This window comes from Oncorhynchus clarkii, unplaced genomic scaffold, assembly GCF_045791955.1.
Source record: "Oncorhynchus clarkii lewisi isolate Uvic-CL-2024 unplaced genomic scaffold, UVic_Ocla_1.0 unplaced_contig_10383_pilon_pilon, whole genome shotgun sequence".
In the NCBI taxonomy this organism is placed as follows: Eukaryota; Metazoa; Chordata; class Actinopteri; order Salmoniformes; family Salmonidae; genus Oncorhynchus; species Oncorhynchus clarkii.
The window spans coordinates 169,283-185,655 of NW_027261118.1; the positions used below are offsets into that span (position 1 = coordinate 169,283).

Here is a 16,373-nt window from a genome sequence, read left to right on the forward strand (position 1 = left end):
GAAACACATTTCCTCCACACAACGCTCAAACTCAGCCTCCTCATAGTAGGCCTCTTCCTCTTTAGTTACTGGAGCTATTTGTGAAGCAGATGGGGATGTCGGTAAGGGCTCAACCCAACAGCATCCTCCAACTATCTAGCACTGCATGTACTCAGCCTTCTACTTCTCAGAATGACTGACGTGTGTGGGAACACAGTTGGTATACAAAATGTTTGAACAGTTCGATGAGTTGTTGTGGAACCCAAAATATCTGACTAGGTGATAATAGGTTTATTTTTCTGAAGAAGAACAGTGTTTCTGAATGACTTTTGTATTGGGAAGTGTTAGGTCTGTTCACTGGAAAGCTGACTATAGCTTCAGTATGACAGTCATTACAAGGTACTTGACTGATGTGTACCTGCTCTGCACAGTAAGGCACAAGTAAAAGTCTCAGTACAAATATAATATGCCCTCAAGTCTTCATCTGTGATCCAAGTTTAGCCATAATGGCTTTCCATAAACACTTGTCCTTTATTAATTTCAAAAGCCACCTCATAGCCTGACCATCTGTCTGTCTCGGTGACATGAAAATAGAATTACCTTGAAATAATCCCATCATTGTCAGTTATCCACAGTAGAGGTCTGCACTGGACTGATTTCTTCATCCTGCTCCCACGCGCAGATTTTCATACTGCACCACGCCCGCAGGTGTTCTGTGCGACTCCCACTCGTTACCGCAAGAACTGGTCCCAAACCCAACCGCAGTCCCGCTAAATTATTTTAGGCGTATATGACATAGCTCTCTTGCCAGCCATGGTCCCAGCAATTTTGCGCCCTATAGACAATATCAAATGCGCAAATTACTTAAGAAATAGGTAGAATTACCAGAGATTCTCACGTAGTCCATTATATTAGGCTATCTATATTTAATACTGGGCTATATCAGCCAATATGGTAGATGTAGTTTGAAGTCAGCAGAGTTGGAGAGACTTAACCTTTCTCTTGAGTTATTTTTTTATAGCCTACCCTTTGGGAGTTTCAAACTGAGAAATAGACTATGGGTGACCAATATGTATTTCTAGGCAATAGCCTAATCAAACGTATGGGTCAAACTGTATGCGTAGACGGCTTGACAGAAATAGTAGCAGAAAGGTGAATGTTGAATTTTTGTTGCACACACATCCAGATGATGCTGCGTAACATTCGGCAAAATGACGCTGTCGGTGTGATTGATCTTTTCCTTTTCATGATGAGTCGATTTTTTTGATTGCAGCTCGACTCACGTTGGTTGAGCGCCCTCCGTTTCTTTCCGTTAAAAATATTTATTTACAGACACTGTAGTAAACTAGTCTAATCATATTGTAACGACCCTGGGTTTATAAGCGCGGAAATCGACACTGCCGCACGGGCATACTTTTGCCGCACAGTCGATAGCGCGCCGGGGCTCGAAGGTCGAGACCTGCTATCTGCTGTTTCATTACATTGGTGTCAGAAGTGATCGGACCTTGCACCCACGACAGTGCTTGGCTGGTGAGCGCGTTCCTGTAAGACGTAGAGTCACAAGCCAGCGCGAGGACGCACTCTTTGAAAGGAGGGAGTAGTGTAACGACCCTGGGTTTATAAGCGCGGAAATCGACTCTGCCGCACTAGTAAGCTTTTGCGGCACAGTCGATAGCGCGCCGGACCTCGGGCTCGAAGGTCGAGGGTTCGAGACCTGCTCCCTGGTGTTTCATTACAATATTTAAAGTTAATTTCATATTTAAGTTAGAGTGAAGTCTATTCACGAACGACAAGGGAAACCAGGCTCCCCCAAAAAAATATCAACATTTTGTTTTTCTCGTCTCTTTGTGTTTCATAATTTTCCTTCAATTCGCAAGAGGCTGAATGAATGCATCTCCTCACAGGAAAAGGAGCGAGAAAACAGCAACCCTCTGTCTCTCTATGTCTAGTCCAAACGAGTGGGACATTCTTGCCGCCAGTAGTATTGAATGAAAGGGAAGCCAGCGAGCATTAGGCCATCCTTGACAAAAAAAAGTATACAAATTAGCCAATCAGTGTTGAGCTAAACCGAGGGAGATCATATTTGATTGGTCCTATCAAATGGCTTTGAGAGCATAAGTCTTTAACAGAAACGACTTGAATTGTTGCATCTCGTTGTTGTTGTTCTCTGGTGGCTAGCTAGATAGATACAATCGTCCCTTTCCTAAATTAGCCATGGATGGAGATAGGGATTTGGACTTAATTCTCCGTACTGGCCAATGATTGTAGCGGTGATTCTGATCCAACCATTAATTCATACATTGTTGTGCCCCTGGCCTGAGAGGATGGAAGTTCAATATGTAGCTAGATGTAGAAGTCTAATGTTAACTAATTAACGTTACCCATGAATGGAAGTTAGGCTAGCGAGCAAGCATTTTATTTACGTAGACTAGAACAACAACCAAATACAAGCGTGTACTGTATGACAGAGTGGGAGACCGTTTCGTCAACATGAGAGAGGAGGATGGCATTGGCCTTTCTCTACATGTTGGGTGAGTAAACAGGTTTTTCTACTTGCACGAACGCACAAACATAAATCAGAAGTATGGACAGCCACATCATATTTAGGTGATGTTGATTGGACTAAATTGTATTTGTTATCTTTTAGTTGTCACTGTTTTAGACTAAGCAGAGGTGATTTGATGATGTTGAAATGTTGAAGTTGACTAGTGCAGAAATAGAGGAGGCAGCTCCTGTTTTCTTTGTGATTTGCGGTAACTTGTCTGTGGTTCTAAATCAATAGTTGTTTAGTGGTCCGGAAATATCAGAAACATTAACTTGCTTAAGCAAGCTGTAGGTCATGTAACTGTCTTACTAAAAGGTTAAATAAATAAAATAAACATGTGTCGTGGACTTCACTGGACAGAGGTTGCTATCCGGTTTTGTTATTAAAACAAATGTGTGGTTGAATTTATTCTGCCACTGTCTCGGCCTATATATCACAGTCACAAGGCATATAAATGAACAGCAAACAACGCAATTATCACAACACATACAGTGTAGGTTGTAATATGGCTTCACTTGGCTTCCCAGGTCATTTTACACACGCACCGCTACTGTTAAGTTAACTGGCGCGTGATTCTTCCGCCCATGTAGCCAGCCTACTCTATTTCAATGACACCACACCTACTAGGCCCACTTGAACTCCCACGCCCGACTACTGACAGGAGAGGTAGGCTACTGAAGTTGAAGCGGCGAATTCTGAGAGTTTGAATAATGTGAACATTTCCATTTGAATACAATAGATAGGCTTAGGCTAACTCATACAAAGCAGCAGTGATGATTTCAGCATGTACATCTTGGTGGGGCAACAAAAAAAAGTGGGATGCATGCCAGCAAAGCCACTACACAACACTAAACAATACATGAATTGCACTATAACGGTGACAAACGGTGCCCACAAACTGTTAGGGCCTCCATAAAGCTGTCCCAACAGCAGTCCCAACATATTGCTTCTGCTACACCTGGTTATCAGGGGAGCTTCATCTGGCAGCGAAACAGTTAATTCAGCCTCATTTACTGCCCTTTAAAAAAACATAGCTGATATGGCTGACTTGTTTAAACAAATATGGTTTCTACTGACAACTGAGATGTACAAACTATGACATAAGGGGATGACAAGCGGATAAGAGGTCATCTGTAATTTTGATTAAGACATTAATGAGCGAGCTAGGACAGACGTATTCAGTATAACTATTTGTTTAGCCCTTATTAAATGTACAGCAACAGAATTCAGAACATGGGCCGTTCTTACAGTGTTCTCTCTGTACACCAAGTCAGAACCGTAGGATAAATAAAGGGGGCATATAAGCAGACAATGAAAGCTCTTACAATATTTTGATTACGTTTCTCAAAAACAGGTTATAGGCTATATGTGCGCCACCAAGTCAGAACAGTAGGCTAAATTAAGAGGGGTAAATATACCAAATTCTTTGGGTGAGGCACTCACATCTTATGGGCTACTAACTTCTTACTACATAACATACACTTAGTAATACTTTCTTAGCTACAGTATACTATCTCTAGTATTCTATCTCCCTGGCATATTACATCATTTATGCAGCAGCATACAATACATTTTTGGACTCACCTTGTTGTGCTGTGCTCACTTGAGCAGGGTTATATTCTATCTGTTCTGTATCTAGTGGGGTTATATTCTATCTGTTCTGTATCTAGTGGGGTTATATTCTATCTGTTCTGTATCTAGTGGGGTTATATTCTAGCTGTTCTGTAGCTAGTGGGGTTATATTCTAGCTGTTCTGTAGCTAGTGGGTTATATTCTAGCTGTTCTGTAGCTAGTGGGGTTATATTCTAGCTGTTCTGAAGCTAGTGGGCATCCAGTGTGGGTACAGCAGATGGGGCCTGAGTGCCAGTCTGTTTGTGCTACAGTGGTTCTTCCTTTTAAAAGTTGGCATACTGCGGTACACCCTGCGTGCTGCTGCAGCATTCTGTGGCACGTCATTTAATTCCCAGCCATTTCTTCTGTTACTGCAAGTTATTGCTAGTTTGACCATCTTTAAGAAGCATTTGATAGTATTCCGTATTGGCATTTCCAGATAATTTAAAACCTGTTTTGTAATAACATAGTATATGGGATTGATTTTAAGAAATTTGGCTTAATTAGCTTGATTAATATTATGGTGTTAAAATGTAAACAACAAAACGTAAACAACAAAAAATAATATTGGAACTCTGCAGTCTTCCCATTGTTTCCTATGGGGGAAATATAGGCATGTCTGTCTATTTTGCAAAATATCTGGCAATGTGTATATTTCGTTTTTGTTTTTCAAGTCAGGTGTAACCGGTGTGAAATGGCTAGGTAGATAGCAGGGTGCACGCTAATAGCGCTTCAATCGGTGACGTCACTCACTCTGAGACCTGGAAGTAGTTGCTCTGCAAGGGCGCTGGTTTTTGTGGAGCGATGGGTAACGATGCTACGAGCGGGGCTGTTGTCTATGTGTGCAGAGGGTCCCTGGTTTGAGCCCAGGTAGGGGTGAGGAGAGGGACGGAATCAGAACTGTTACACAGGCACCATTTTAAATTAGGAGAATCTCCTCTTTGTAATTATGTAAGTCTGGGCAGCGAGCTCGTTTGTCATCGATCGCTTGACCAGAAATAGTCAAAAGTTTTTATTTTACGCAGATATATGCACAGTTGACACCATCGAGGTGGGGATTTTGACTTTCTACACAAGTTGTTTTTTTCCAGTTTTGTCCGACAAACAGATTGTAGTGATAAAATAAAGGGATACATTTTTTAATGGAATTCTAAGCATCACTCCAGTAGTTAGTTAGCCTATAGTTAATATACTGGCAAGTTTGATGTATCACTACTAACGTTAGGTATCCAGCGAACATACCGGTACATACTGCTGTAATGATATGCTATGTGGTTCGTAAGGACAGCGTAGCTAACAACTTGTCAGCCAACATAACGTGTAAGGTAACTTATTTGAAAAGTCATTACTTTATTACATTGAGTAGCAAGTAAGTCCTGTCTGGCCCAGCGACATTTTTAGTTTTACTCATTATGACGTCATAACAACTTACATCTGGTTCGACCGTAATGTTTTGTCAGCCATCTTCGTTGAAGAATGCCACAAGGCAAGGGTGGCTCGCATCAACATTTGTCATTTTGAAGAATGCCACAAGGCAAGGGTGGCTCGCATCAACATTTGTCATTGGAACCACTTGGTCATATAAAAACCTAGGGACCCAAATGCATAATGAGGAACCACTGTATCATGAAAACTCCTTGTCACTCATTGTCATGTTTGGCTTGACAATGACAGCAAGGAGCTGGCATAATAATAGCACCAACAGACTGGCACTTAGGCTACATATGCCTTACCGACAATCAAGCCGTTCAGTATCTAGTCTTGTGGGCGTCCAGTAATAAGGCGGACGGCCTTCCACAAATCCACAGCTGACTAGTCAGACTAATGGTCCTAGAGACGGGCTGACTCATATTATGATGCAATTACAGAGTACTTACAGAGGGAGTAGCTCCTTTATAACCTAACACAACGTCTCTGCGTTTTCAGTCTTACTGTATTCAGACATTATCTCTACACCCACTCAGCCACATTAGTTGTCTCATTCATCAGGTTGTTGGAAGCTTTATGTCGACCTCAATGGGATTTCATCATGCTGGTTTTAAAAATCTCTCCATCTCTAGAATAAATGACTCTACTTAGACAAAACACAAAGGCTTTTACTATTGTCTGTGTCTCAATTCCCAGCATTAAAGTCTTCACCTCGCTATGAGGAAACCAATGTATTTTTCTGTGTTCTCTGGGCGTTAACTGACTTAAAGGAAGTGATGAAGGTGTTGCTCTTTTCACGGCAAAGCTGCAATCAAAACAAAGTATTACAGCCTCTGGACTGGGCCACAACAGTAGGAAGCCTGGGACTTACAACACTTATTCCTGTGTGTTAAGGTTGAGACACACGGCCTCATCAACTTAGTGATGATATGACAAAAGACAAGGCTTTCTACACAACCTCATTCCTGTAAAAAAAATCTTTGGAGTCGTACCATGGCTAGTAATGGAATCAGGGCGTTTTCACAGTTTTCAGCTACAGTTCCAATCAGAGTTAGATTTATTTTGTTACATTGTGTTTGTTGTTATCTGGTCTGGTTGGTTTCACATTGCCAAAAATGTCAAACAAAAATTCCCTAAACAAAACCACGTGTCCATAATCCATCGAGGATTATCATGAAACTTCACGTGTGTGTCCCAATCTTCATACTACTATGGCTTTGGTCTTCCGACAACACGCGGTAAGAAACAGCGCAATAGCTGCTCCAGCGGAGACGTGAACAGATTTAGTTCAGGGCCTTTCTGAGGTACTCTAACTGCAGCTGCTGTTTGATTTATTTCACCTTTATTTTAAAATCAGGGAGTCATACTGAGACCAAAGTCTCTTCTACAGATGAGCCCCGAGTTGACTAAGGATGACAAAGATAAACACATCAAGTAAGAACATCTACATCATCCAACTCAATTCAACGATAACACAACGTGTCTGATGAGATGCTGTGGAGACCAAAATATCTGACCAGCTGATAATAGCCTTCTTTTGAACATACTGTAGATCTGGGAAGCGTCCTGCTTAAACAGGGCACACAGGAAAGGTGACAATAACCACATGTTGATATCTGAACATACTGTAGATCTGGGAAGCGTCCTGCTTAAACAGGGCACACAGGAAAGGTGACAATAACCACAAGTTGAGATCTGAATATACTGTAGATCTGGGGAGGCACATCATGTCTGGCCATGCTCCTATCGCCCAGATCCTCAGATGGACATGGTCCTGTACTGTACACCAGGGACATAATATCAACAAACACTAAAAGACTGAAACAGCACTGGGATTCACACTTAAAACTACAGTCAAAACATCTTGCATGGGTGAATACTGACTACATTCATCTTGGTAATATCCTACATGGGTGAATACTGACTACATCCATCTTGGTAATATCCTACATGGGTGAATACTGACTACATCCATCTGGGTAATATCCTACATGGGTGAATACTGACTACATCCATCTTGGTAATATCCTACATGGGTGAATAAACATTCATCTGGGTAATATCCTACATGGGTGAATACTGACTACATTCATCTGGGTAATATCCTACATGGGTGAATACTGACTACATTCATCTGGGTAATATCCTACATGGGTGAATACTGACTACATTCATCTGGGTAATATCCTACATGGGTGAATACTGACTACATCCATCTTGGTAATATCCTACATGGGTGAATACTGACTACATCCATCTGGGTAATATCCTACATGGGTGAATACTGACTACATCCATCTTGGTAATATCCTACATGGGTGAATACTGACTACATTCATCTGGGTAATATCCTACATGGGTGAATACTGACTACATTCATCTGGGTAATATCCTACATGGGTGAATACTGACTACATTCATCTGGGTAATATCCTACATGGGTGAATACTGACTACATCCATCTTGGTAATATCCTACATGGGTGAATACTGACTACATCCATCTGGGTAATATCCTACATGGGTGAATACTGACTACATCCATCTGGGTAATATCCTACATATTGTGAAACGTCCGCGTTCCATCCATATAGAGCCTAGTGTTCCACTACCCTTGTGTTCCTTCTCTTACCAATTGTTCCCTTATTTCAAGCTGAAGTGCAAAAGGAGAACTTTCTTACATTTCAAAATTACAAACCACAAATACAAGGGGAATCTAAACGATATTTACAGATACAGGAAATGAGTACAAAGTAGTACAACAGAAGGCAATGTGGTGTCCCTAATGGCACCCTATTCCCTATGTAGTGCACTACTTTTGACCAGAGCCCTGGTTAAAAGTAGTGCACTATAAAGGGAATAGAGTGCCATTTGGAATGGAATGCATTGGAATGCACCAATGCCACACAGTAGCAGGTAATGTCATTGGAGCCAAACACCTGTAAATGTCCCCCTTACTAGCCCTTCCTGTCCCCCTACTAGCCCTTCCCTTTTCACCTCCCAAGTCCCCTGAGCCAATGCCAGACCTCTGATAAACACATGTATTACTAATGCAGACGACGACAACAACTTACCCATAATGCAACAGTAGGCCTCTTTCACATCCTCAAAACAGTATGTCACAACTACTACTATAAAGCCTGTTCCGACACTATCAACACTCTGTTGTTAACAAAACCACGTGTTAAATAAAAAAATAATAAAAAGTGTATACCATGACTATTGACATTATAATCAAAAGTTTAATGTGCACTGATCTCCCTGATCCCTCTATTACTCTGGCTGCCAAGGTGTAGGGTGAAGTTGCCCCTCGATGCTGATCTTCGGTCAGTTTTAACTGTTAAGCCTAGGATTAGGGGTGGGGACACTGATCCTAGATCTGTACCTAGGGGAAACTTCACCCGTTAAACGGCTGCCAAGGCGGTAGGAGGAGGGAGGATGTGGGACGGACTGTGCAGCTGTGCTGCCCTGAGCTGCTTGACATTCTGGGGTGCTCCAGCCTCCTGACATGCACCAGCTGAGGGGGAACAAAGAGCACTTTGGGTTTCCTAATTCAGCTGCTTGTTGGTAAACAGACTCTGGCCACAGAGGCTGCAGTGCAGGAGAGATCCTAAACAGAGTATGCGTCCCAAATGGCACCCTATTCCCTACATAGTGCACTATAGTGAACTATAGGCCCTAGTCAAATATCTAGGGAATAGGGAGCCTGTTGGGACACAGCCAGGGAACTAGCGAAGGCCAGATGAAGCTGGAGGGCCGAGGGAGTACGATACCTCATCTCTGCTCATCAGAGCCCTATGGACCACACATGTGAAGTCTAATAGGAGGGTGTAGTGTAGGGTTTTGCTGCAGCTGAGTGACGGTGGGGTTGTCACCATGGTCAGTCACAGCTCTGCTCCACCACAGGCAGTCATTAGCTAGATGAACAGTCACCAGGATAATTACTGACAGCTCACTGCTTCCCTGATTTCATTTCTCATAATGACCCCTGATCCCCCAGAAACGTGTGTTTTCCCCATCTCCACGTACCCTACTTATGACCAGGGTCCATGTCCCTCTCCCACAGGCAGAGGAACAGTGGAAGGGCTGACGTCACCACATCACTACCTCTGGAGGGCATCAGCTACAGTATCACTGTGCTCTGGTCTTATACATAACCTTCAGGTCCGTATCACTGTGCTCTGGTCTTATACATAACCTTCAGGTCAGTATCACTGTGCTCTGGTCTTGTACATAACCTTCAGGTCAGTATCACTGTGCTCTGGTCTTGTACATAACATTCAGGTCAGTATCACTGTGCTCTGGTCTTGTACATAACCTTCAGGTCAGTATCACTGTGCTCTGGTCTTGTACATAACCTTCAGGTCAGTATCAATGTGCTCTGGTCTTGTACATAACATTCAGCTACAGTATCACTGTGCTCCGGTCTTGTACATAACATTCAGGTCAGTATCACTGTGCTCTGGTCTTGTACATAACATTCAGGTCAGTATCACTATGCTCTGGTCTTGTACATAACATTCAGGTCAGTATCACTATGCTCCGGTCTTGTACATAACATTCAGGTCAGTATCACTGTGCTCTGGTCTTATACATAACATTCAGGTCAGTATCACTATGCTCCGGTCTTGTACATAACATTCAGGTCAGTATCACTGTGCTCTGGTCTTATACATAACATTCAGGTCAGTATCACTGTGCTCTGGTCTTGTACATAACATTCAGGTCAGTATCACTATGCTCCGGTCTTGTACATAACCCCCCTTCATTTGTATATTCTCTCTCAAATAGCTGTCCATTGATGCACCAGTCCATACTTTCATGAACACTTCAATCTGTTATTACAGTACACCCTAACAGTAATGACATTTGAAGACAGACAAAAGAACAATCAATAACCTTGGGGTCCAATAGCAGACAGCTGCCTCTTGAGAATGTACATAACTCTACACAGCCATCTGACAAGATCTGACTAGTCCACAATCTCTCTTTTAATGAGCAGATCATTGTGACTGTCTGTATACAGGACCTTCTTATTAAAGGATTCACACCCCCCTTGACTTTTTTCCACAATTTGTTGTGTTACAGCCTGAATTTAAAATGGATTACATTTAGATGTTGTCACTGGCCTACACACAATACCCGATAATTTCAACCAAAATAATATTCCAGAACATGCATACTGTTATGGGTATGCTTGCAATAAGGCACTAAAGTAAAACTGCCAAAAATATTATTTTATGTCCTGAATACAAACTATTATGTTTGGGTCAAATCCAACAAGTCACTGAGTACCATGCTTCATATTTTCAAGCATGGTGGTGGCTGCATCATGTTATGATCGTGTCATCGGCAAGTACTAAGGAGTTTCTTAGAATGAAAAGAAAGGGAATGGAGCGAAGCACATGTAAACTCCTAGAGGAAAACCTGGTTCAGTCTACTTTCCAACAGACACTGGGAGACAAATTCAACCTTTCAGCAGCACAATAAACTAAAACAAGGCCACATATACACTGGAGTTGGTTACCAAGACTGTTAAATGTTCCGGAGTGGCCTAGTTACAGTTTTGTCTTTAAAAATCTAGAGTAAGACTAGAAAAATGGCTGTCTAGCAATGATCAACAACCAACTTGACAGAGCTTGAAGAATTTTAAAATATTAATTTGCAAATATTGTACAATCCAGGTGTCCAACGCTCTTAGAGACTTGACCAGAAAGACTCACAGATGTAATCACTGCCAAAGGTGATTCTAACATGTATTGACTCAGGGGTGTGAATACTGACACTACCGTTCAAAAGTTTGGGGTCACTTAGAAATGTCCTTGTTTTTGAAAGAAGAGTACATTTTTTGTGGATTAAAATAACATAAAATTGATCAGAAACTGTAATCGAACCAACAAATGCTGACTCTCCAGATACTCAACTAGTCTAAAGGCCAGTTTTATTGATTCTTTAATCAGGACAACAGTCGTCAGCTGTGCTAACATAATTGCAAAAGGGTTTTCTAATGATCAATTAGCCTTTTAAAATGATAAACTCGGATTAGCTAACACAACGTGCCATTGGAACACAGGAGTGATGGTTGCTGATAATGGGCCTATGTAGATATTCCATAAAAAAATCTGCCGTTTCCAGCTACAATAGTCATTTACAACATTAACAATGTCTACACTGTATTTCGGATTAATTTTATGTTATCTTAATGGACAAAAAAAAATAGGCTTTTCTTTCAAAAACAAGGACATTTATAAGTGACCACAAACTTTTGAACGGTAGTGAATGTAAATGAGATATTTCTGAATTTCCTTTTTAATACATTTGCTAACCTGTTTTCACTTTGTTATTATGATGTCACTATGGGGTATTGTGATGTCACTATGGGGTATTGTGTGAGTGTAGATGGGTGAGAGAATTTTTTAAAATATATATTATATATATATAATATATTGAATCCATTTAGAATTCCGGCTACAACACAACAACATGTGGAATAAGTCCAGAGGTTTAAATACTTTCTGAAGGCTCTGCATGTCCATACCTGCATGACAACACTGAGGATGTGCAGATGCCTTGAAATAGTTTTAAAATCATCCTTGTGAATTTAGTTAAACTGTTTTACCCAATCAGAACCTGTTGTTTGAATCCCAGATTTCCCCTTTATAAACAGGTTAGAGATATGCAGCACTGAAGAGCAGCCAATAGCCTAAATCTGTTGTTTCCCCTCCGAGATAAACAAGAGATATTTCACTGACTGCGTTCCAAAATGACACCCTATTCTCTATATAATACGTAGTTTAACCAGACCGCTATGGGCCTTTCTCTATATAATACGTAGTTTAACCAGATCCCTATGGGCCATTCTCTATATAATACGTAGTTTAACCAGATCCCTATGGGCCATACTCTATATAATAAACAGTTTAACCAGACCCCTATGGGCCATACTCTATATAACACATAGTTTAACCAGACCCATATGGGCCAATCTCTATATAATATGTAGTTTAACCAGACCCCTATGGGCCATTCTCTATATAATACGTAGTTTAACCAGACCCCTATGGGCCATACTCTATATAACACATAGTTTAACCAGACCCCTATGGGCCATACTCTATATAATACACAGATCCCTATGGGCCATTCTCTATATAACACATAGTTTAACCAGACCCCTATGAGCCATTCTCTATATAATAAACAGTTTAACCAGACCCATATGGGCCATTCTCTATATAATACACAGATCCCTATGGGCCATTCTCTATATAATAAACAGTTTAACCAGACCCATATGGGCCATTCTCTATATAATACACAGATCCCTATGGGCCATTCTCTATATAATACGTAGTTTAACCAGACCCCTATGGGCCATTCTCTATATAATACGTAGTTTAACCAGACCCCTATGGGCCATACTCTATATAATACGTTGTTTAACCAGATCCCTATGGGCCATACTCTATATAATACACAGATCCCTATGGGCCATTCTCTATATAACACATAGTTTAACCAGACCCCTATGGGCCATTCTCTATATAATACGTAGTTTAACCAGATCCCTATGGGCCATTCTCTATATAATACGTAGTTTAACCAGACCCCTATGGGCCATTCTCTATATAACACATAGTTTAACCAGACCCCTATGAGCCATGTGGGGGACACAGCCACTGCATGCACAGCGAGGTGCAGATACATGTGCAAAGGATTTCTAAGCTTTATGTAAGCGCTGAATCTGGGTCTGATTTAAGATGTGTGTAAAGAATGTATTGCACAAATCAGAGGACGCACAGCTCCAGTCACTGACGTGCCAGTGCAAGTCGTATGTTCTATTCCAGATTCTGGAGAAGCAGAGCGATGGCTAGGACTCATGCATTCAGCGTGTGAGCATTTTGAATACAGTCAACTCCTGACATTGAAGTGCACATCGAATGCAAACTCAAACACCGAGTTTCCTAATGGTAGCATGTTCCCTATGTTTGTGCACTACTTTTGACCAGAACCCTATGGGCCTATATACAGGATAGGGAACTATTTAGGATGCAGCCATTGTCAAATACTTTCTTTAAAATAGTTTCAGATGTCTTCATGCTCCATTTGGTTCATACAGTGACACCATACTGAGTGTGTGACATGTGAGTGTCAGACACAGGTACGCAGGCAGACATCCAGTTTAAACATGATACTATAGAAGATGTTAACTTGACATACAGGTACTGAACAAAAGACGAAGAACATTGCATTCTCATGGAGACTATAGGAGGGGCAGGTGAATGTTAAGTCCCCTGTTAAGTTACACCTCGCCTGTTCTGTCAGCCTACCTCACCGCAGTCCATTCATTGAGTGGAGACAGTCACAGCAGGTGATTGTTACCATACAGTGTAATGTTGTGAAATCATCTTGAGAGTGTGAACACCCTTTCTGTTGTTCCATGTCGAAATCAAGGTCAATCTCGTCAGTGTCGGTCCTCATTTACCTCCAGGATTTAAGTGTCGACAGACTTTGGATGACATATACTGAAATGGTCAATAGGGCTCTGGTCAAAAGTAGTGCACTTTAAGGGAATAGGGTGCCCTTTGTCTGTGTTCTCGTTTCATTTACAACTACAATGTGTTGGTTGGGTTCTGTTCATTTGCAAGCCATCGTACACATGCAAAATTGAAATCTTACCACCTCGCAGGCTCAGCCTGTGTGTGTTGTAAAACCCTGCTGAACAGTGTAAATGCAGTCGTCTCCGTCAGTCTGAAAGGTTCATGGGGAAAGGAAGTGGCTCCATGACATCACAGTTGTCCTCCAAATTGCAGAGAGATAATGTCCCAAATGGCACCCTATTCCCTACATAGCTCACTACTTTTGACCAGAGCTCTATGGGCCCTGGTCAAAAGTAGTGCACTATATAGGGCATAGGGTGCTATTTGAGACGCACACAGAGAGACAGATCAGGAGGAAGTGGTTGACATGGTACAGCGGTGGCTGTCATGACCCGATGCTAGACACAGATGGGCAGACACAACATAACACTGAGCTTAGCAGTACACCCACAGGCAGTGGACATAGAGAGAGAGAACAAGAGATAGTATGGGGGCCTACACCTGTAGTGGCCTAGGTAGTCTGGAACACACGAGTCTGTTAAATCTTGTCCAATGCCCAGTCTAGAACACACTAGTCAATAGTCTACCTTTCTCTCACACAGGCTAATCAGATCATTACTGTTGATTTGCCAGTCTTAAGAACAAGTCAAATATGCGTCGTACTTGAGGTTAGACCGATTTAATTAGGGCTGATTTCAAGTTTTTATAACAATCTGTAATCTGCATTTTTGGACACAGATCATGGCCGATTACATTGCACTCCACGAGGAGACTGCGTGGCAGGCTGACTACCTGTTATGCGAGTGCAGCAAGGAGCCAAGGTAAGGTGCTAGCTAGCATTAAACGTATCTTTATAAAAACAATCTTAACATAATCACTAGTTAATTACACATGGTTGATGATATTACTAGTTTATCTAGCGTGTCCTGCGTTGCATATAATCTATGCGGTGCCTGTTAATTTATCATTGAATCATAGCCTACGTCACCAAATGGGTGATTTGACAAGCACATTTGCGAAAAAAGCACTGTCGTTGCACCAATGTGTACCTTAGCATAAACATCAATGCCTTTCTTAAAATCAATACACAAGTATATATATTTTATATAACCTGCATATTTAGTTAATATTGCCTGCTAACATTAATTTATTTTATCTAGGGAAATTGTGTCACTTCTCTTGCGTTCTGTGCAACAGAGTCAGGGTGTATGCAGCAGTTTGGGCCACCTGGCTCGTTGTGAACTGTGTGAAGACTTTCTTCCGAACAAAGACAGACAATTTCGCCAAACGTGGGATGATTTAACAAGAGCTCATTTGCGAAAAAAGCACAATCGTTGCACGAATGTACCTAACCATAAACATCAATGCCTTTCTTAAAATCACTAACTAGGGAAATTGTGTCACTTCTCTTGCGTTCATTGCACGCAGAGTCAGGGTATATGCAACAGTTTGGGCCGCCTGGCTCGTTGCAAACTAATTTGCCAGAATTTTACATAATTATGACATAACATTGAAGGTTGTGCAATGTAACAGCAATATTTAGACTGATGGATGTCATCCATTAGATAAAATACAGAACGGTTCCGTATTTCACTGAAAGAATAAACGTTTTGTTTTCGAAATGATAGTTTCCGGATATGACCATATTAATGACCTAAGGCTTGTATTTCTGGGTGTTATTATATTATAATTAAGTCTATGATTTGATAGAGCAGTCTGACTGAGCGGTGGTAGGCAGCAGCAGGCTCGTAAGCATTCATTCAAACAGCACTTTTGTGCGTTTTGCCAGCAGCTCTTCGCAATGCTTCAAGCATTGCGCTGTTTATGACATCAAGCCTATCAACTCCTGAGATTAGGCTGGCAATACTAAAGTACCTATTAGAACATCCAATAGTCAAAAGGTATATGAAATACAAATGGTATAGAGAGAAATAGTCCTATAATAACTACAACCTAAAACTTCTTACCTGGTAATATTTAAGACTCATGTTAAAAGGAACCACCAGCTTTCATATGTTCTCATGTTCTGAGCAAGGAACTTCTTGGCGCACCCATCCTGTTAGCAGGATCATTTTCGTCAACATCCGCTGAATTGCAGAGCGCCAAATTCAAATTAAATTACTAAAAGTATTTAATTTTCATGAAATCACAAGTGCTATATAGCAAAACACAGCTTAGCTTGTTGTTAATCCACCTGGCGTGTCGGATGTC

General features: G+C 41.4%; 1 protein-coding gene across 1 annotated transcript in view; it reads right to left on the reverse strand.

The window, feature by feature from the left end:
* The window catches only part of LOC139404929 (neurobeachin-like protein 2), a 133,181-nt gene that overhangs the window by 112,871 nt on the left and 3,937 nt on the right, over window positions 1-16,373 (reverse strand). The window contains exon 2 of the mRNA XM_071147468.1: window positions 4,889-4,990. Coding sequence (XP_071003569.1) covers window positions 4,889-4,990 — 102 coding nt within the window. The remainder of the gene's footprint in view (window positions 1-4,888; window positions 4,991-16,373) is intronic.